The following is a 20,771-nucleotide window of genomic DNA, read 5'->3' as shown; positions in this document are numbered from 1 at the left end:
TTTACTTATTGTATTCTGCAAATAAAATGTGAATTATATATGACAGATATAAGTGATAAACATTGAAAACTGAATGAGATTGGAAAAAAAACCTTGACTCATTCTTAACTCGTATATCAGAGGACATAAACATGGACTCCAGCTGGTCTTCCACATGCTACACATTGGCATATATTGACTCATCCCAGTCAGTCTGCACAGAGAAACAAAATTAATTCACTCCCCTTTTTAATGCATGCAAAATATGAATGAACTAATGAAGAAAACATTACTTATCCATACGTTGCCATAGACAGGATAATTGGTGTACATGTCAGGGGAAGGGATATCCTTACGGCTCATTTTCCTGCAGAAAGAAAAGCTATTATTAAAACAAGTGACACATCTTTAAACTTATATTTATGATTACAATTTTTTTTGTTTGTTTGCAAACAGAAGTGAAGAATTAAAACCTTTTCGGTGGGGCACTATGAGGGAGCTCCACAGGTCTGTCTGACATCATGGTGCTCAGGTTAGTGGTTGTTGTGTCTCTTGATCTCCCCCTACTGGCAGTAAAGTGTTTTTGATTAAATGAGAAAGGAAACTGACACTTTTCACAGCCTCTGAAATTAAAGACAGGCTGTCAGGACCTAAAAAAATTGTTCTGGTGCTCATATAGTTGTAATCATGATTGTGACTATTATTTGATACATGTTGCAATATTTACAGATTCTCCTGCATGCATGACATACTTGTTTATCTGCAATGATTATGTTCATGACAACTTACCATTTTTTAACAACTCCCACTCCACTTCCTATCAAAATAATCAGCAAAATCACACCTGCTCCGGTTGAGATAAGAATATTCTGCATGTTGTCTGTTGACAAAGAAACCATGTTAAGTATTTTTGTCATGTAAAAATAGAGAGATCAATTCATCCTAAGTCTTTCTTACCATTAACAGGTAAAGAGAGCAAGATGTTGTCATATCCCAGCATGTTGTTTGCCAGGCAGTGCACAAACCTGAAAGACCCAAAGTCTGTCTGCAGAGTCTCAATAGTAACAGAGCCATTTTTCTCTGCTTTGCTGCTTTGCATGACTCTGTCACCAAGAATAAAATAGACCATGCTGGGAGGCTCAGACTCTACGATGCACTCACACTTTACCACGCCGTCCTCGGAGGAGCACTTTGAGGAAGGCTTGATGTCAGGGCCATCTGTGAGAACTAGACATATATTAAGACATAGCCATGCATATATTATATATGTTTGAATGAAATAAAAAAATCTATTTTCTTTTTGGATTTACTCTCGCGTAATGTAACACATAACATGAGCTGCACAGGGCATGTCTGGTGACAGCTGACAGTTTAACTGTGCCACTCATAGCTGCTGACAGGGTTAGCATCACTGAAGCACTTCAGGCATACAGTTTTTTAGTGTGTGTGTATATATATAAAAAAAAAAACAACCCAAAAAACCCCTGTAAAACCGACAACTTTAATTAATAATTAATAATTAAGAAATATAGTATGTAAGAAGGCAATGTTTCACAACTTTCCCTTTCAATACAAAAAAAAACAAAAAAAAAACAAAAAAACTCCAGTGAACTTCATTTACTGGCAGCATGAATAAAGTTTTCAGGTGAGTAGTGTGAGGGCTGTCATACTCAGTCATGGTGAGAGGCAACTGTGTCTACTGTGACCATACAACAAATTGTAACTTTCTTTATTTGTGCTCCCTTCCCCTATTTTGTTCTATTTTATCATGTTTTAATCCAGATTTTTAATGTTTTTTTCTTTTTTTGTAAAAATTTGATTGTAAATAACGTTTTCGTTTAAATGTCTTGATGCATGCTCAATCATCAAGGTAAGTGAATCTCCAAAAGTTGATTCTGTTCATCTGGACGTAGCGTTTTGTGGGAGAAACGTTTCGTCACTCATTCAAGTGACTTCTTCAGTCTCAGCTGACTGCAGGTAAGATTGGGAAATCTTATAAGATTGGGGCATTGCGTCCCGATGAGCAGAATCAACTTTTGGAGATTTTAGTTTAAAAAGGCTTGATACTAGCTACAGCGGTTAATACCCTGGTAAATCTGCAGTATACTTACATCTTACTTGAAGTATCTTAGATGTTTCCAGGTGCAGCCCTCGATGGTATGTTATGTTGCATTTTAAAGGCTTGTTGTGATCAGAGTGGTTTGGGCGAAAGGTCAGAGTAGATGTTGAATTCCACTGGCCTTCATGAAGCTGCTGTGTTTGATCATGCTGCTCTCCAGAGTGACTCCAGATGAAAGAAGGTGGATATGTGGGGCAGGAGTGAAACACAGAGCAGGATGCAGACACATTCTCACCCTCCTTTACCTCTTGCACAGAGAAAACAGGTTGACCTGTGTTAACAAAAAAGACTGTGGTCATAAACCAGAACTCCATCATGGCAGTAAGTTTATACTGTAATGGAAATACAAATGTACTTAAACAGTACAGCTGCTGATTTTATGTTTTATGCGACTTTAAATTTTGGTCAAGTTAATAAACTGTTCACAGTAAAGGGTTTTGAGTGTGATTTCAAGCTTAAAGATGAATGAAATAAGAAATAAACTAGGTGATAATTACTTTCAATATCTGACTGACAAAGAAGAAGAAGATGAGCAGTTTTACAATAAACAATTTATAAAGAACAAAGCGAATTGATAGTTGATAACATGGTTGGAGTATAATGATAACTTCTATTGCCATTGATTTTGATTGATTATCATAATTTGATGAGTTGCACAAATACATTTTTACATCTAAGGTTTGAATGAGTAGTTCAACAACTAATGCAAGTCTGCAAAAATTAATGTAAAATGTTCCAGAGCACTGCAACCTGACCCTACAATATTTACTTCATATTTATATTCAAATGAGTATAAAAGACTTAGATCAGGCCTGTTTCACTAAAACTAAAATGCTCAGGAATGCTGAATGTCAAACGTCCAACATGATGGTAAAAATACTGGAAATAAAAAGAGAACTATTAGAGCTAGAACACAAGACTTTACTGGTAACCATATTTATTTTACTTACTGACTGAAACAGAGACTTTGTTATTTTTGTAGGAGTACTGGTCATAACCTTTAATTTCAATCCGGAAATATAAAGGCCCCACATCACTTTGTTGAAGATCATCAATCATCAGAGAACAGTTCTTCTTGCTGAGGTCTCCCAGCAGCTTTGTCCTATTCCGAAACTGACCCGAAGTTTGAGACTTATCCGAATGACAGATGACTTGATTATTCTTATTATACCAAATGCCTGTAAAGCTTGTGGTACTGATTTGTGGATCTGGGTAGTTATAAGAGCAGGGGATCACCACACATGCGCCAAGAAGACCTTTCACTGAGGATGGCACAGTGGCGCTCCAAGATGAAGCTTCTGTTGGGGTAACTGTAATAAAGTGCAGAGTAAAATGCAATGAAATAAAGCACAGGAATAAGACAAAGAATGAAAGAAGGACAGCAGCATGGAATAATACAGACCAGATCATCTAACACTTGTCATAATTTGTCTGTACAAAAACACAAAGGCCTATAAAAGAAGTGAGAATTAAAAATTACAGCTAAATATATGAACTATCCATACCTTTAAAGCAAATGCACATGAAGAACAAACACAAAGACCACCGCAATGCCATCTTTCACCTTGTTGTCACTCAAGTAAATACAGACAAGTTTTGTTTGTCGTCACATTTATTTCCTTCATGTGTGAAGTGATTGCGACGTTTCAATTCTATTTTTAAGATCCACTGAATTGAAATGCATGCCATAGCCCTGAGTCTGAGGACTCAGTGGTTTTTTTTCATTGTTATTATCCATGTTTTCGATTTTATTCCGATTAAGGTCTTCTAGTTCTGAGGCCATTTGCTATCTTAGTGCGTCTAGTTTTTCTTCCCCTTGTCTCATTATGTCCTATTAATCCCAGCTGTGTCTCCCTCCTGTTTCTCATTCCCTGATTGCCCCTTTGTGTTTATGAGCCCTGTGTTTTCTCCTGCTTGTTGCTGGTTCGTCTGTGTTATTTCCCTGTGTCATCCTGTGTAGTTTCCCTGCACCTCCATTTCAGGTTTCAAGGCTGTTTTTGGTTAGTTTTCCCCAGTTTAGGTTATCCTTAGGTTTTATTTCATACCTGCTACGTTCCTGTTTGTTTCACCTACCATATTAATAAAGCTCACTCGCATCAGAAGCTGCCTTCAACTTGGGTCCTTTATTAAAACTCATACAGCTTGCCCAGCTAGCCGTGATGCTTCTCGGATGAAAGGTGAAACATCTTTAAGAAATTTAGTCCAGTCTCTTTTCTTTGCAAGCTCTTAGATAGCCCTCTGAAGCCACTTTATCAAACACAAACTGTCACTTCTTTCCCTCATATGCTGTAAGGTTGAGAAAATAGTCATGTTAATCATAATTTCATTTTTTTCTATGATAACCTAATAGCGTTATAGTACCATATCACCCCATTAGAACACTTCACTCTCACACTGCAGGCCTACTTGTTGTTCCTAGTAGTAAAGTAGAATGGGAGGCAGAGCCTTCAGTTTTCAGGGCCCTCTTCTGCGGAACCAGCTTCCAGTTTGGATTCGGGAGACAGACACTATCTCTACTTTCAAGATTAGGCTTAAAACTTTGCTTTTTGCTAAAGCATATAGTTAGGGCTGGACCAGGTGACCCTGAATTCCCCCGTAGTTATGCTGCAGTAGTTTTAGGCTTCTAGGGATTCCCATTATCCATTGAGGATTTCTTCATCAGTCACCTTTCTCACTCATAATGTTTTGAATCATACTTGTTATTGATATATGGATCTGTTCCACAGCATATCTTTTATCCTGTCTTCCTCCTGTCAGCCCAACCTGACGCAGCAGGTGGCCACCCCTCCCTATAATCAGTTTCACTGTTTCTTTGAGACTGACATCACAACTTGATCATTACATGCCTTTCTTGTTGCCTTTTGCTTCTTTATTTAGTTTCTCATTATATTATGTATTAATATATTTAGATTTTCACTTTTTGGTCAATTTCTTTCTTTCCGTTTTTAAAATAAATCTTATTTGTTTTCCATTAAATTGATTCTTTTTTGTAGTTTCTACCATACTGAGTTATTGTCTTTACTGCAAGCTGACCTCTATGTGTCCCTTGTATAAAGTCATTCCTTTTGTGTTTTGCAAGAAAGGTCAACCTAGTTCACAGGTGTCGAACTCCAGGCCTCGAGGGCCGGTGTCCCGCAGGTTTTAGATGTGTCCTGTTGGGTCTAAACTCAGACCCCGCTGTATCCAGGACTTATTCCCATGAAAGAAAAACAAGGCAACGATCGATTTCTTGCGCAAGGGAGGCCTTCATCTGTGTCCAGCACGTCGAAATGACCACACTGGTGGCCTCCTCTCGCTGCCTTTTATTGACAAACTTCAAACAATAGTTTACAAAACACCTCCCCTTGCAACCCCCCTTTGGTTACAAAGACAAGGCACTGTATGTAAATGTATACACTGAGTGTGTGTGTGTTATGTGAGAATGTGTGTGTGTGTGTGTGTGTGTTGTGAGAATGTGTGTGTGTGTGTGTGTGTGTGTGAGACCTCCTGCTGACCAAAGGGTCATAAACCCAGGAAGCTTACATCAAAAGAAACAGATCTTTCAGATAGGATGTATCTACAATAAAACCTCCCCCAGCACAGAGTGGCTGGAGAGGTGGTCAGAATCAAAGGAATGGCTTTGATCCTACTGCTTAAACTAAGACTGTACAAATTTAAGAAACACAATGGCAACATTCAACAATTAGACTTAACATTTCCCTCCTTTTTGTCATTGTTCTTAAATTTCAACTTATGCACCCTTTGTTCAGACAGTGTCAGTGTAGATTTCATTCATGCACAGTAAACTACATCCTGTACATAAGCAAATCAATGTCAACAGTTCAAAAACAGGAATTAATATTTTCAAAAGAAGATGCCACCAAGGACCAGACGGTAACCAAGCTATCCAGCCTTGTGGCGGATCTACTCCTGTCGTGCAATTCATTATGTATTTCTTCAAGTAAACAACTGAATGTCAAAGGTCAAACAAGAAGAATCATCATTCTCAAAAATCATGTGTCACTACAATCCAACTGTATATAGACATAGGTATTTAAATGCATCAGTTGACTTTATTGTTTGTCCATGTGGCTCTCAGCTAACTTCAAAGCTGCAGCAAGTCAACACCCTTCTTTATGACTCCTATCAACCCCCCAAATCTTCTCACTGTAGGCATCCTGTGGGGGTTAGAGTCAACTTGTGAATTATCTGCATTTACAACTCTTCTCCTGTCCTGTTGTCACCGCAGAAAAAGCTTTGTAAAGGAAATTGGATCAAGGTGTTTTGATCTTCTTGGCTCAAAACCTCAAGTGTTCATGATGTAAATGTAGACAAAAGGCTTCTCTGTTTACATCCTTCTTGCAGAAGACAAAAGAATAGGTGATGTTGCCATGTTCCATGGTTAATCTCCAACTTGGGCTAATCCATTGTCCTTCATACACATAGGCATTTGGCCTGTTTCCAGTTCGTTTAACTGTATAATGTCCTGCAACAAGTCATATTCTTTGAGTCAGACGAGCAGGTCTGTCCTACCAGAGCAGTTCACCTTCCCAGCTACTGGTGAATCAACCTTCCATTCAGGTTCAGAGCAGTTGAAAAGTTGGCAGTGTTCCTGGATGTGTTGCTAAAGCAACCAAACAAACTGTCTCGCTCTCAGTGATGCTATATGGCCACAGTCCAGAAGAATGTGTAGCCAGTGGCATCACAAGCATAACCATTGGTCTCGTTGTTTATGTGAGCGGTTGTGTTCTTAAACTGCCACCAGTAGTTGTTGAAAACCCATGCGGGTACCTGGTGTGGTTCGCTCTGTCCCAGTGCGCTCCCTGTCATCCCACTCAGGGTCCACAGGCACAAGAAGATGCACAGCACATTCCCAGCCATTCTGATGAGTACCTGTGGCTCAGTTGGTTTCTTCACCGGATTGAGACGAGGGGCCCTGGAGGCTTTCCCCCCCCTTTGTTCCCGGTCTTCCTGCCACTTACTCCGAGCTGGCCTGGATGTGTGTCACCTTCTTGCAGTGCGCTTGATATATCCAAGTGTTCCTTCCAGCAATCTTCACTGCTGTGGTCGTCGTCAGCAGCATCCGATATGGACCTTCCCACCATGGACTGGACCAGCACTTCCTCTCCATGGCCTTATCATCATCCAATCTCCAGACTTCAGGCTCTGCTCCTGCGAAGAAACAGAATCATCTGGCAGATCATTTGTTCTCATGACTACTTTACTTTTAAACATTTTCAAGCATCTAATCTGCTAATATGCTCTCTCTTCTGCTTTTCTATCATCACTACAGAAGACTAGAACTCTAAATGCTCTTAACATGTGTAATCTCAAAGAGTCAGACCATTCTCTGTTGGAGTAATCCTCGTGTACTTATTCTATACAGTCTAACCATGTCCTGCCTGTCTTCCTAAATCTTAACTTTACTGTTCCATTAGTTCTCTCTACCAACCCTGCACTTTGTGGGTGATATGAACAATGATGTTTTAATGTTATCCCTAGATGTTGTGCCATTAATCCAATCACTTCATTTACAAAATGTGGACCATTATCACTATAAATGGTCTCTGGAATCCCATGTTCTGGGATAATATTCTTACATATTGCTTTGGCAACCGAAATGGCATCTGCTTTTCTAGTTGGTACAATTTCTACCCACTTTGAAAAAGGACACACTATCACTAAACAGTATTTATAGTTGTTACAGTTGGACAGTTCTATAAAGTCCATGTGAATAACTTGAAATGGGTGACTGGGTCTAGGGAATTTCCCTCTCTTAGGTCTCAAATTACCCTGGGAATTGTGCTTGCAACATATCATACATGACCTGCAAAAATTTTTTGAAAAGTTATTAAATCCTAGAGTATAAAAATGTTGCTCTACTGCTGCCATCATCCCCCCTGTGGAGACATGGCAAAGCCCATGACTCAAAATAGCAGCAGTCTTATACAAATTCTTAGGCAGTACTGGTTTATCACACAGATAAAAAATCATCCTGCAAGCTTGCTCCCTCTGTAAGTCACAACTATTGTCCTGCTGTAGGTGAGTGGGCCTGCATGTCCACTGATGTTGTACTGATAAAAGGTTAACACCATGTTTAACTAAAGCTGCCTCTTTTGCGATCTTATCTGCAAAAACTTTCCCTAATGCAACCGGATCTTTCCCTCACATGTGTGCTGCACATTTACAAACGGCAATTCCACTGGTTAATAACGCTGCCTCCAGCAGATTTTGCAAGAGTTTGGTGTGTTCTGCAGGTTTCCCTGTAGAGGTTGTCACCCCTCGTCTCACTCACTGCACTACAAAGAAATGTACAGTAGCAAATGTATACTGCCTATCAGTGTATATTGTCTCTCTACAGCTTTACACGCTTCCGTTAAAGCTAGCATCTCTGCTGCTCAAGCAAACATGAAACATGCTAGTTGTCCTACATAGATAACTCTCTCTCACTGTCTGCTACAGTAAAACGTGTTCTAGTCTGTCCCTCTGCTGTTGTAAAACTCAAATCATCAACAAACCAAACCTTTCCCTCAACGAGTGGCACATCTATTAAGTCATCCCTCAGCTTACACTTCTTCTTCATGCGCTCTCTACTCTCAGGAGAAGTGCCCTTCCTCCATTGGCAAAAAGGGTTTGACAGATTCAGAATTGTGCACCACTTTATGGTAATATGTGTGGTTGTGAGAGTAACAGTAACATTACAGACAAGTGTCTTGTAGATGACAGAAATGTAAGTTTAGTCTGCAATAGTAGACATCTACCTCGTGTGGAACTAACAGTGTCAAAGGGTGAAATAAACTATTGAAACATTGTACAGCTTAAGCTGCTGCACATACTGGTCTCACGCATGGAGGTAAAGCACGAGCAACTAGAGCTAATCTTTTAGGATAGTAAGTTACTGGCTTCACTTGTGGAAAAAGTGCTGTTAGTTATTTTACAGTCACCTGGCATTTGTGCTGTTCACAGAACCACAAGTCCATCGCTGGACCTCCTCTGCGCTGTCACTTTTTGGAGCTTGGCACGCTCCCTCAGGTTCCATTTTCCAACGCTGAAAGTCTCCTTGTGACAATCCTTTGGAAGCCCAGTAGCACAGCTCTCTGTGCTGAAGGTGATCTCCGATCCTCCTGAAGACTCTCTCCAGGCCTCAGCTTCCATCTTGTGGACGATCCTCTCAGTCACTCCTTCTCATCATGGCACCTCACGACATCTACAAATTGAAAAAATGACACTCCTCTCGCCACACGGCTTTCGCCATGTGTCAACTCCCCAATGAGACATGTACAAGAATGTTGCACTGTCTCCCTAAAACAGTCTCCAGGGTTTGTCCCTTGGAGCAGCTTCACTCCAAGCTGTAGCCCTGTGTAAAAACATTAGTCAGCACTTAAATGTTCAGCTTGTTTAACTCCCAGCTCCTGTATCACAGAAGACAAAGTCTTAAATTTAAAACAACTTCACATTTGCAACCAACTATAGATCATAAGAGTAATAAAGTATTCAGCATCACAGAGACAAGTATCATTGCAGGTTTATTCTAAACTCATTAAACTCCTACTTTTTCCATAATTTGCTCCAAATTATTTAACATCTCAACGTTATTCCACATTGTAATCAGTGAACTTCACTTATAGGCCATCAAAGCCTCATCTGAACATGGATGCACCACTTGCATAGGTTTAATACTTGTAAATAAACAGCTAATCACACAAATCACTGCAACAATAATAGAAAACATTGTTTAATGTTACTTCTGGACCCCACCTCTTGACGCATGGACACTCTCATGCGTCAACTCACCAAACCTGGATCCCTGCCTTAAAAACTGGCTCCACCAGGAGCCTGCATACTCACCATCATGGCCTGGAAAACAAGATCTGGAAGTAAAATCAAACTTCACACTTATAAACAAGTATATCACAAGGGTAACAAGCATTCAGCATCAGCAAGACAAGTGTCATGTGCAGGTTTTCTCAAATCATTAAATCACTATTATTACCATAATTCGCCTCAAACATGGAGCATCCCATGTGCTCAGTTAACATTAATGTAATCGGTGACTTCCCTTAAGCAAGGTCACTCCACTCATATATTACTATGGGCTCAAAGTGGCCAGCTAAGAGCCCATATTCAACTTTTCCATAAACACCGTAATCTCTTATTTGTTTTACTCATGTCACTTGTCCGCTTCTGCCGAATCCTCCACAGCATTCTCAAAGAAACAAACATTAGCAATACCCATTGACTGTGGTCAGACGGAGGTCAGACACAGGTCAACAGGTTCCAGAGGTGCCATAAAAACACCATAAAGTTAGCTAACCCTAGCCGTGGAAAGAATGTCATTCACATATAAACCCAGAAATCCTGTAGTGGGAAAGAACATCAACCAGTTGTCCTGGTATAAATCGCATCATCAATTCACATGAAGAACTGGCATGCTGTAAGAAAAGAAAATGCAAATATTAGCGCTGCGCAGGTGTGTGCATACTTTGTCACAGTTATCTCTGTGAGCAACACAAGCCTATGAATAACACACACATGGTAAATTCACAGACACAGAAAAATATAAACTAAAAGGTTAAATTTTCAGAGTTCACATAGTCATGTGACCCAAGTTTCCTCCTGTGGTCTCCTGCTCCTGCAACAGAGACACACACAGAGATACATCCACACCTTTGTCAGGTGGGGGTTAACTTCACACAATGGTGTTAAGTCAGTCAGTCTTGTCAGCTTTTGTCAGTCAGTCAGTTCCCCATTTATTTTAAAATTCTTACTCATTCACTCAGTGATTCCTTCTTTTGCTAATTGTGGAAATTATCGTCGCATTCGTTTCCACGCTCAGCAAAACAACGTCATTTCAAAAAGAAAAATAATTTAGACTGGATTTCCTCGTTGAATCCTTTTGGACAGGAATTTGTTTCCTGATTGTCCCAAATAAGAGCCCATTTTAATTTTGGAGAAGCTCACTTTGCAACAGTTTTCTTGACGACGCTTCGATTCTAATCGTGCAGATCTGCTCAAACAGAGATCATCAAACAAAACTTTCAGTGCACCATGAAAGTAACAAAATAAAAGAAAGAAAATAAAAGAAATCAAAGAAAATAAAGGAAAGATAGGCCTTGTTTAAATCATGACACGTGTTCTTCATGCCAGGGGGATAAATCGTAACAACCCAATTGGCAGGTTCAACTTTAGTAATAAAAGACAAATCAAACAGCCAGTTTAATCTCAAACATTCATCCAATCAGCCATACACACAACATACAGCATAACCCTGTTGTCTTAGCACATAATAAGTTTTAGTTCTCATGTAACTAAATGTGTGCCATGGTAAAACTTCTTCACACACCAGAAACTCACAATCAGCTCACTCAACTCACTCATTTAAGACCTCTCATCAGCATTCTGTTTCCTCCTCTATGATGCAACCATCTGTCCTCCTATAATATTCAGTCCACTAGTCTATGTATCACTTTCATCTTACTAGTGACTTGGACAAGATGACAAACAGAATCTCATGCTTAAGATGCTGTCTGGTCTCATGAGTATCATTGTATGTGTATATGCATGTGGGGTTAGTATAGTTAATGCATTTTCAGTATGTTTTTGTGTTCATCTCTCACCACACTTCCATTATTCTCATCACTGCTTAAAACAACACACATCTCTCTCTGTTTTTTTTCTTTAACTGTACTTTTCTCCAAAACAGAAAATAGCATTACAGCTGTTTCAGACTGAGAAACACCAAACACTCTTCGTGCCATCATTCATCCACACAACTATTTTATTTCTTTTTGTCCACTGGGCAGGTGACCTGCAGAATCACGTCTGCCCCAGCTGGATACCTTTCACACACACCATGACGTCAGACACTCTCACACTCGCGGAATTGATCAGGAGAAAAACTTTCTTCATCTTCACACTCTGTTACAGAAACACCATATGTTTTGTTTTTTTGTTTTTTTGTGTTGTGTCAGGGATGGATATGTAGTTGTAACGTTTGTGTTCACTTTCTTTCCTTTCTGTCTCCTCTCTTGCCTAGTCTGTCTTGGACTCAATGCTGCTCCTAATATGCCTCTAATCTCTCCTCCACTTCTACCTCTGCTCTCTCACGCTCTTCTCTGACTCTACTTTCTGCTAACATTCTTGCTCTTCCTAATGCTTTTCTACGGTGTTGTTCTAGAGTAGTTGCAGTGGATTGAGCTGTAGTTTCATCCTCAGGTTTCACAACTACTGCTTGCAATATTGCTCTTTTAACATTCTGCGCTTCTCTCCTCTTCTGAGTCTGCTCCAGCCACAACTTAGCAACTGCTAACTGCAATTCCTTCCTCTGCTTCGCTTTACCTGTTTTACCTGCTACACTTACAGATATTCTTTCTACCAGCATTTTACACTTAACTTCCACTAATGTCCCTTCAAATCCACATTTCTTATACCAACAACCTACATACTGCGTGCTGCCTGGTAAAACTTTCTGCATAAATTTTACATCTCCTTCTAAGGCAGACTTACACATTTTATTCTCCATTACAAGACAACAATCAGCCACACTCACGCAGACCACGTCTGGCCCGCACACACACACAACATAGGCCTATCGCTTGCGTCTGCACGCACAGCTAGCGCTCTCTGTTGAAAACTCTCAAACGCCCCATATGGCGGAGAATTCAACCTTCGGACACTCTCCAACGCCCCAAATGGCGGAGATTCCGGACTCTGAACCTAGGTTCTCTCCACGCCCCAAATGGCGGAGAACTCTCTACGCCCCAAACGGCGGAGAAGCCTGCGTCTCTCTCACGCGGCTAGCGCGCTCCCGGACTCACGTTTAACGCACAGCCCGTAGCCGCTCTCTATTGTTTTGGGTCCACGTGCGCTCTCGTGACCAGCGCTCCCCCGGACTCAAACGTTTCACGCAGAATCACGGTGACGCGTATCTAGGATCCCACATTCATTCACACGGTTATAGAGACGCTCTCTGATTGCTTACCGTTGTGTTGCGTTTCGTTCACAGGAGAGTCCTAGAATCCCGTCAGTCGCCGTCCACGAGGGGAGTTCAGACGCTATTCCACCGGCCTGGTCGCGAATTTAACACTCCAGGGCTTTGTCAGGCGTCCTAACGGCCTGGTTGTCGACAGTCTGCGGCGTGTCCTCTCTCTCCTCAGTGTGCGGCGAAATTCTCGGAATCCGGCTCGAAGGACCAAAAAATGTTGGGTCTAAACTCAGACCCCGCTGTATCCAGGACTTATTCCCATGAAAGAAAAACAAGGCAACGATCGATTTCTTGCGCAAGGGAGGCCTTCATCTGTGTCCAGCACGTCGAAATGACCACACTGGTGGCCTCCTCTCGCTGCCTTTTATTGACAAACTTCAAACAATAGTTTACAAAACACCTCCCCTTGCAACCCCCCTTTGGTTACAAAGACAAGGCACTGTATGTAAATGTATACACTGAGTGTGTGTGTGTTATGTGAGAATGTGTGTGTGTGTGTGTGTGTGTGTGTGTTGTGAGAATGTGTGTGTGTGTGTGTGTGTGTGTGTGTGTGTGTGTGTGTGTGTGTGTGTGTGACCTCCTGCTGACCAAAGGGTCATAAACCCAGGAAGCTTACATCAAAAGAAACAGATCTTTCAGATAGGATGTATCTACAATAAAACCTCCCCCAGCACAGAGTGGCTGGAGAGGTGGTCAGAATCAAAGGAATGGCTTTGATCCTACTGCTTAAACTAAGACTGTACAAATTTAAGAAACACAATGGCAACATTCAACAATTAGACTTAACAGTCCTTGATCCAACACAGCTGATTTAAACGGCTAAATTACCTCCTCAACATGTCTTGCAGTTCTCCAGAGGCCTGGTAATGAACTCAGGTGTAATGACCAGGGTCAGATCTAAAACCTGCAGGACACCGGCCCTCGAGGCCTGGAGTTCGACACCCCTGACCTAGTTTAAATATTTCTCTGGTTACTGGAATTGTCATGTTACATTAAAAGAAAACCAGCCTATAACCACCAGTGCTATATGTAGAATATTTACCATAATACAAATGGGTTTATTTTTAACATTCATCAGAAGGGTTACACTTGACAGTCATGCATCACTTCACAGCTCTGTTTTGCAATGCAACACGTTAACCACAGTGCAGCATCCCACCTCAAGCTTGGTGCTTTAGCTAATTACCATAAGCTTTGCTAGAATAAATAGATGAATAAATAGACTGTGGATAGATAAAGATGATATGCTAATGTTTGCCTTTGCTGACTTATATTTGGGGATTTGCTGTTTTTAGCAGTAAAAACTATTACACTCACCACAGGCCAGTATGGACAGATGTGCACTTGATTCTCTGTTATGACCCAGGTCATGATGCTGTATGTTTGTGGTCCTCACACCCAAGGGTGACATTGTTCATTCTCTGTGTTGTTTGTGCTTGTGTAAGTTCCACGTGAAGGTTGTTTGAATTGTGTGGTTAGCCACAATGGGGTTTCATTTAGATAAGTTTGCCAGGAATCCAACATAGCAGTTAAATAAGTGTTGAAAGATAGATTTGAGGCTCATTGAAAACCTTTCTAATGTGCAAACACCATTGGCTGTGAGGAAAGAACAGCTGCGGCAGCTTGTAACTGGTTGAGAGGGTTCTGCTGGCAGATGTGGCAGTTGCAAATGGGGCAGGCAAAGCTGATGTGGAGCCTCTAGCTCCTTCCACGGGTCCTCCTGTAAACACTTCTCCTTTAGCTCCTCCCAGTTCTATGATGGGGACGTCAGCTGAGGAGCTCCAGCTAATGCTCTGCATTATGGAAGTGGAGTTGAGAAACTGGGAGCTGGAGGTGGAAGGAATGCATCTATGGGTGAAAGCTTTAGAGCTGCAACGCCACCATAGTAGCTCCATCCAGTCACCGCTCAAACTGCAAGCTCCCCCTGTCTCCCCATAATTGCTTTGATTTGCGCATTAAATTGTTACTACCCTTTAGAGAAACTGAGGTGGATTCATACTTTGCTGTGTTTGCTAAAGCTTTGAAATGGCAAAAGGAAGTTTGGGCCTTGCTGCTGCAGTGTAGGCTTGTGAGTAAAGCTCAGGAGGAGTGTGCTAGCCTCTCAGTGGACCAAAGCTTAGACCATGATGTGGTTAGGGCTACAGTATTGTGTGCTTGTCAATTGGTGCCTGAAGCATACAGACAGAAATTCCGAAACTATGGGGAAAGGGACAACCAAGTGTGTGTAGTTTATGTGTGAGAAAGGGTGCTTTTTAATAAAGAGTGTCAGGCTAGCAAAGTCAAAGATTTTGCACAGCTGAGGGAACTAGTGCTTTTGGAGGATTTTAATAAATGTTTGCCGGAGCATGTGGTGATTTATTTAAATGAACAAAAAGTTGAGTCTCTTGCAAACGCTGCAGTCTTGACAGATGAATTTGCCCTGACTCACAAGAGTGTTTATTCATCTCTGACACGTCAGGACCCTATTGCGCCCTGAAGAAGGGCGCTGCTCTTGCGGCGACCAGCAGGTTGTCTCTGTCTGTCAGTGTCAGTGTTTTAACTTATTTTATTTCATTCTTTTATTCCTTTATTTTATTTTATTTTTTTTGCCTGAGGAAAAAATAACTTAAGGGTGGCCTGGGCAGGCATGAAACACATGACTGGTCACTGTTACAATGACTGTAATAAGATAAGTCTCCCTGGTTTTAGTTCAGACTCTCAGTTAGCCAATGAGCTGAATAGCTTTTATTTGAGATTTAATGATAATTATAATCCAAGGAATACACTTGATTTCTTAATAGAGAGCACCAGAGGCCCCCCAGCTTTGTTCTTTGATGAAAGAAGGGTGGGAAATCTTTTTAAAATGAGTAAGACTAATAAAAGTCCAGGTCCTGATAATATATGTGGCCAGGTGCTTAGAACATGCGCTGAGCAATTATGCAGTATTTTTTTATTACATCTTTCTTTTATCTCTTCAGCAACAGAAGGTTCCAGAGGTATGGAAAAAATCTATTATTTCTCCACAAAACCTACATCATTAAATGCTTTTAGGCCTGTCGCTCTAACATCCTTAGTAATGAAGTCCTTTGAAAAACTTGTCAGGAAGGAGATCCTGCAGCAAGTAGAGAAGCTTATAGATCCACTACAATTTGCATACAGGCCTTGTAGAGGTGTGGATGATGCAGTGGTCACTCCGTTGAACTTCCTTTATCGCCATCTTGATGGCGCCAAAGCTCATGCTCGGCTCTTATTTATTGATTTTTCTTCAGCTTTTAATACTATCCAGCCACATCTTTTAGTTGATAAGCTTCTTAACCAGTTTAAACTTGATTTTAATCTCGTTGGTTGCAGTGCTTTAAGTGGCCCAAAAGAGGTGCCGGTACTCAATTTTTTTTTCCGCCTCCCCTGAGGTAACAACAACTATATTGAATGGGTTTTATATACAACAGTCAACAGACAACCTTATACAAAATAATAAATCATTTTATTAGTTTGTGGATTTACTTGAGCTAGAAAGAGCTACTGAACATAAATAAAATGTGCAAAAAGGTATTGAAATTTTTTTTTAACAAAATGTACATAAAATAAATTATAAACTAATTTGTATTTTGCTCTCTCTTGAGTCCCTGCTGGTATCAGCAGCAGCACTTGTAAAGTGTACCTGCAGAGCTTGGTAGTTCTCCCATACATGCTTTCACTGTTCTCTCACTTGAAGCAACCCAACGCACTGATAAAACACGGCCTATCACAAGGAGACGTTGTCCAACATTGTGAGCACTCTCGGTTAACTCCCTTTGGTTTTTTGGTGATGCATGGTAGAGGGAGTAAAGCTGATCTAAGAATATTTTAAAGTGGTTGATTCCTCCTACCTCCTTCAAAACATCACAAACTGCCAGTTCCAGTCTGTGATTGGAACAATGCCAGACAAACAGGTAAGGGAATTTGGAACAAAGCTGCACAGCAACTCCTGTCTGTGAAGGTTCTCACAAACTTAACAATGTGGTGTATGCTGTACAGTGCAGCGAGGAATGCTCAGACCTCTACATTGGAGAGACCAAACAGCCACTTCACAAGCGCATGGCACAACACAGAAGAGCCACCTCCACAGGACAAGACTCAGCAGTCCATCTGCATCTTAAGGATAAAGGACACTCTTTCGAGGATGCCAATGTTCACATTTTGGACAGAGAGGACAGATGGTTTGAAAGAGGAGTGAAAGAAGCCATCTATGTCCACTGTGAGCGACCATCTTTGAACAGAGGCGGGGGTTTACGACACCAACTCTCTGCCATCTATAATCCAGTTTTGAGATCCCTTCCCAGACGCCTTAACGTCCACTCACATCCTGGGCCATCTGACCTCAGGAATTTGCATGATAAGGTGGGGCCAGGTTTCACAATGAACACACCCGAAACTCTGGCTGATTGGGACCCACACCCAGTCTCACACCTTGGCTCAGGCGATTAGAGGATCATCAGGGGGTCCTTTTGTCCCTCTGTGGGGGGTTTCTCCCACTAGGTTTATATCTGGGACTCTCCACCATTTGACCTTAGAACTGAAGAAGCTTCTCGGATGAGAGGTGAAACGTCTTCAAGCAACTTAAAAAAGTCCAGACGCTTTTCTTTGCAAGCTCCTTTGGCAGCAACTCCTGCTTTCCTCCCAAGCATCACTGAGGCTCCATCACAAGCAAATGCCAACAAATGTTCCTGTAGGTAGTGAGGGTCAAAGCCATTATTATGAAGACATCCTAACAGTGCTTCAGTGATGTCCTTTGCTGTGGTCCCCTGCAGCTCAATCAGTTCAAAAAATATTGTGTCTGGATTTTCACTGGAAATAGCTGACCGCAGGCACACGACAAGCACAGACTTTCCACTTATTGTAGTGGATTCATCAATGAGCACACACAATTTTCTTTCATTCATCACTATGTCATTGACTACCTTCTTTTTCATTTCAGCTGCAATGTGATCCAGTATATTTGCACATGAGTTATTAGAGTGCAAAACTCTGCCCATCTTGACACCATTTAAGACTTGCAACTGGACATCTATTGGCATGTCTGTAAAGGGACGCCCATGCTTGCCAATCTTATAAGCTGTTCTAAACACATTGCAAGTTGAAGCGTAGTCAGCCTTTCTCATATCTTCAATGTGTTTTTGCATTGTATTTTGTGTTGCCTTCTCTTTTATTTCAACTGCTTTCTTGTGATAAATTGAGTCTCTGTGCTCTTTTATTTTCTTTCGTAGTGAGTTTTGTTGTGCAGCCTTGTCCCTTCCAAAAGACGAGATTAAGCACCCACTCCACTCCTGCGACACTCTCTGCCCTTGCTGCATGTCCACGCGAGCACAAACTTGACTACACACACTACAACCCAACTTTTGATTTCTGCTGATCAGCCACTTGTAATTTGTGGAGAAATACCGGACTTGTGCTTGGGACCAACATTCTGGCCACTCATGCTCGCTAACGCGGCTGTTGTCATCGGTAGAAATGGTGTCATTCTCGTCCTCGTCGTCGCAAAAAGTGCCGTCGTCCGCGGCTGCGGCACTAGTGCAGCTTTCATTAGCTTGCGTGTGACCTGCAGCGATATCATTCTGGCTTGGTGGGGGGTCAGCCAGCGAGTCCTCTGATTCTGACCATGTTCTTTTACTACTCAGAGTCTGAAGCCAGGAGAGCATATTAAGTGTTCATTGTTTTTGTATTTTAGCCGAGCAGCTGTTTGCGCGTTTTACACACCCTCTCCGGACCACGTTGAGTTGTTGACATGACAACGGCAAAAGCGACGCATACGCTTTTCACTTGTAAAACACATTGGTGTATGGGTAATGTAGTCTCTGCTCTCGGTGGGACGAATTAGGAAGCGTGCTTGTGAAGGGCGCTCTGAAAAGCGGCAGCGCAGCCAAACGATTATAACAGATGTGCAAATGAGAGTACCGGTACGCTAAAAGCACGTTCTGGGCGCATGGAGAGGTGGCGGTACTCTCAAGAGCTATATTTAGAAGTGGCGGTACTGAGTACCGGCGCGTACCGGCCCACTTAAAGCACTGGTTGGTTGGATTTTAGACTTTTTAACTGACAGATCTCAGTGTGTGAGAGTAAACGGTTGTTTTTCTAAACAGCTGAACTCTTCTACTGGCTCACCACAAGGTTGTTGTCTCTCTCCTCTACTGTATATTTTGTACACTAATGACTGTCGCAGTACACAGGCCAACAGGCATTTCATTAAATACGCAGATGACACAGTCATTGTAAGCCTCCTTCATGGTGAAGAGGATTCCCATGGGCCTGTTGTGGATGAGTTTGTTTCATGGTGTGATCAGTCCTTCTTAATGATTAACACCTTGAAAACCAAGGACACGGTTATTGACTTCAGGAAGTCATCCCTCCATCCTGCGCTAACAGTGGTAAATGGTGCAGCCATTGAACTGGTGGAGGTTATAAGTATTTGGGGGTTGTTCTTGATAAGTCTCTGTCCTTTGAGTCACATCTTGCTGCTACAGTGAAAAAGGTTAAACAAGGACTGTACTTTTTAAGGAGGTTGAGAGGTTTTAATGTTTCATCTGAAATGTTGACTCTTTTTTATAAAAGTTTTATTGAATCTGTTTTAACTTTCTGTATCATTGCTTGGTACGGTAATATGTCCCTGAATAATAAGACCAGACTTGCCAGCCACTTTAACCAGGTTGTTAAGATTTCAGGGAGGTCTCAGGTCCAGCTTGTGGACTTTTATAACAGGCAGGTGCTGAGGAAGGCAACCTCTGTCCTGTTGTGTTCAGATCATCCTCTCTTTAATGATTTTCAACTGCTTCCATCAGGTCGTCGTTATAAAGTGCTTGCAGTGAAGACAAAGAGACATAGATTGTCTTTTGTACCTAGTGCTATTATCATAGTTAATAGAGCCACACACTGTGCTGGAAAAGAAGTGTAAAAAGTTGTTTGTTTTTTTCACTGTGGCCATCATGATACTTTTGCCCTCAACTATTTATTTTCACCTGATCTAGTTTACATTCTACAGTGAGCTTATTTTTTGGCTCCGAGTTTTATTATTAAAAAAGTATCATTTATTTGAGTTTTAGAAAACAATAAAGGACAAATGTTCATTTATTCATTTGAGGACTGCTTACAAGTACAAAAGAAAAATGTGCCAAAACATATTAAAGCTCTTGTGTACTGAAATAACCAAGTAGGACACAGTACTGCAACAATAACAGAAATTAAAGCGCATCGGTCACTAGACCATCTTCCACTAATGCCGCGTAACAATAGTGAAAACTGAAATGACTAAAAGAAAATCTATACTAGCACACAGTCGATGCATGCCTGTATGAGGTTTGAAATACAGTATATTACAGAGTACTGTACAAACTGGTGGAAAAAATTAATTCAAGTTACAAAAACACATCAAAATGGCCAATCCATGACTGATTTTTTTTTTTTTTTTTTTTTAATCCAGGTATGCTTTTAATGCATTGGAAGTGGGTTTGGGTCATTGTCATGCTGAACAATTAAGCAATTGCCAATCAGAATATTTTCCGGTGGTATTACATGGTGAGAACAAAAACAATCTGATGGTACTGATGCTGCATTCATAATTCAGTCAATGTTGATAAAATTGGGGCGATCATGGCTCAAGAGTTGGCAGTTTGTCTTGTAATCGGAAGGTTACCAGTTTGAGCCCCAGCTCGGACAGTCTCGGCCGTTGTGTCATTGGGCAAGACACTTCACCTGTTG

The 20,771-nt window shown here is 41.3% G+C and overlaps 2 protein-coding genes and 1 pseudogene across 4 annotated transcripts in view; 1 reads left to right on the top strand and 2 right to left on the bottom strand.

Annotated features, from left to right (window-relative positions):
* Positions 1 to 20,771, top strand: part of LOC146622627 (uncharacterized) — a 36,889-nt gene that overhangs the window by 9,910 nt on the left and 6,208 nt on the right. Inside the window, exon 2 of one of the 2 annotated variants that reach the window (XM_085365292.1) lies at positions 436 to 511. The exons of the other annotated variant lie outside the window; for it this stretch is intronic. Coding sequence (XP_085221418.1) covers positions 501 to 511 — 11 coding nt within the window. The 5' untranslated portion in view covers positions 436 to 500. The remainder of the gene's footprint in view (positions 1 to 435; positions 512 to 20,771) is intronic. 2 annotated transcript variants of the gene reach the window in all.
* LOC146622629 (myelin-associated glycoprotein-like) lies at positions 158 to 3,508 on the bottom strand. 2 transcript variants are annotated; one of them, XM_085365297.1, is made up of 7 exons: positions 3,049 to 3,508; positions 2,091 to 2,369; positions 937 to 1,206; positions 769 to 859; positions 453 to 545; positions 283 to 346; positions 158 to 193 (listed from the first exon to the last, which is right to left on the bottom strand). In XM_085365297.1, the coding sequence occupies exons 1-7, from the start codon at positions 3,506 to 3,508 to the stop codon at positions 158 to 160; spliced, it is 1,293 nt and encodes a 430-aa protein (XP_085221423.1). The 2 variants fall into 2 exon arrangements, with proteins under 2 accessions (XP_085221423.1, XP_085221424.1); XM_085365298.1 differs by having other exon boundaries at positions 937 to 1,197.
* Positions 9,038 to 19,321, bottom strand: LOC146622628 (E3 SUMO-protein ligase KIAA1586-like; annotated as a pseudogene).

Source organism: Diplotaxodon limnothrissa, linkage group LG11 (genome assembly GCF_057381915.1).
Source record: "Diplotaxodon limnothrissa isolate DT_005_m linkage group LG11, D_limnothrissa_male_GT1.1, whole genome shotgun sequence".
In the NCBI taxonomy this organism is placed as follows: domain Eukaryota; kingdom Metazoa; phylum Chordata; class Actinopteri; order Cichliformes; family Cichlidae; genus Diplotaxodon; species Diplotaxodon limnothrissa.
This window is presented reverse-complemented; position numbering and strand designations above follow the sequence as displayed.

What these genes read in the sequence shown, in the direction of transcription:
- LOC146622629 (XM_085365297.1), bottom strand. Translation starts at nt 3,508, where the DNA reads ATGATCTGGTCTGTATTATTCCATGCTGCTGTCCTTCTTTCATTCTTT. An exon ending in TAAGATACTTCAAGTAAGAT is followed by an intron (nt 1,207 to 2,090) that starts GTAAGTATACTG and finishes ATATATGTCTAG; the next exon opens with TTCTCACAGATGGCCCTGAC. An exon ending in CATAGTGCCCCACCGAAAAG is followed by an intron (nt 347 to 452) that starts GTTTTAATTCTT and finishes TTCTTTCTGCAG; the next exon opens with GAAAATGAGCCGTAAGGATA.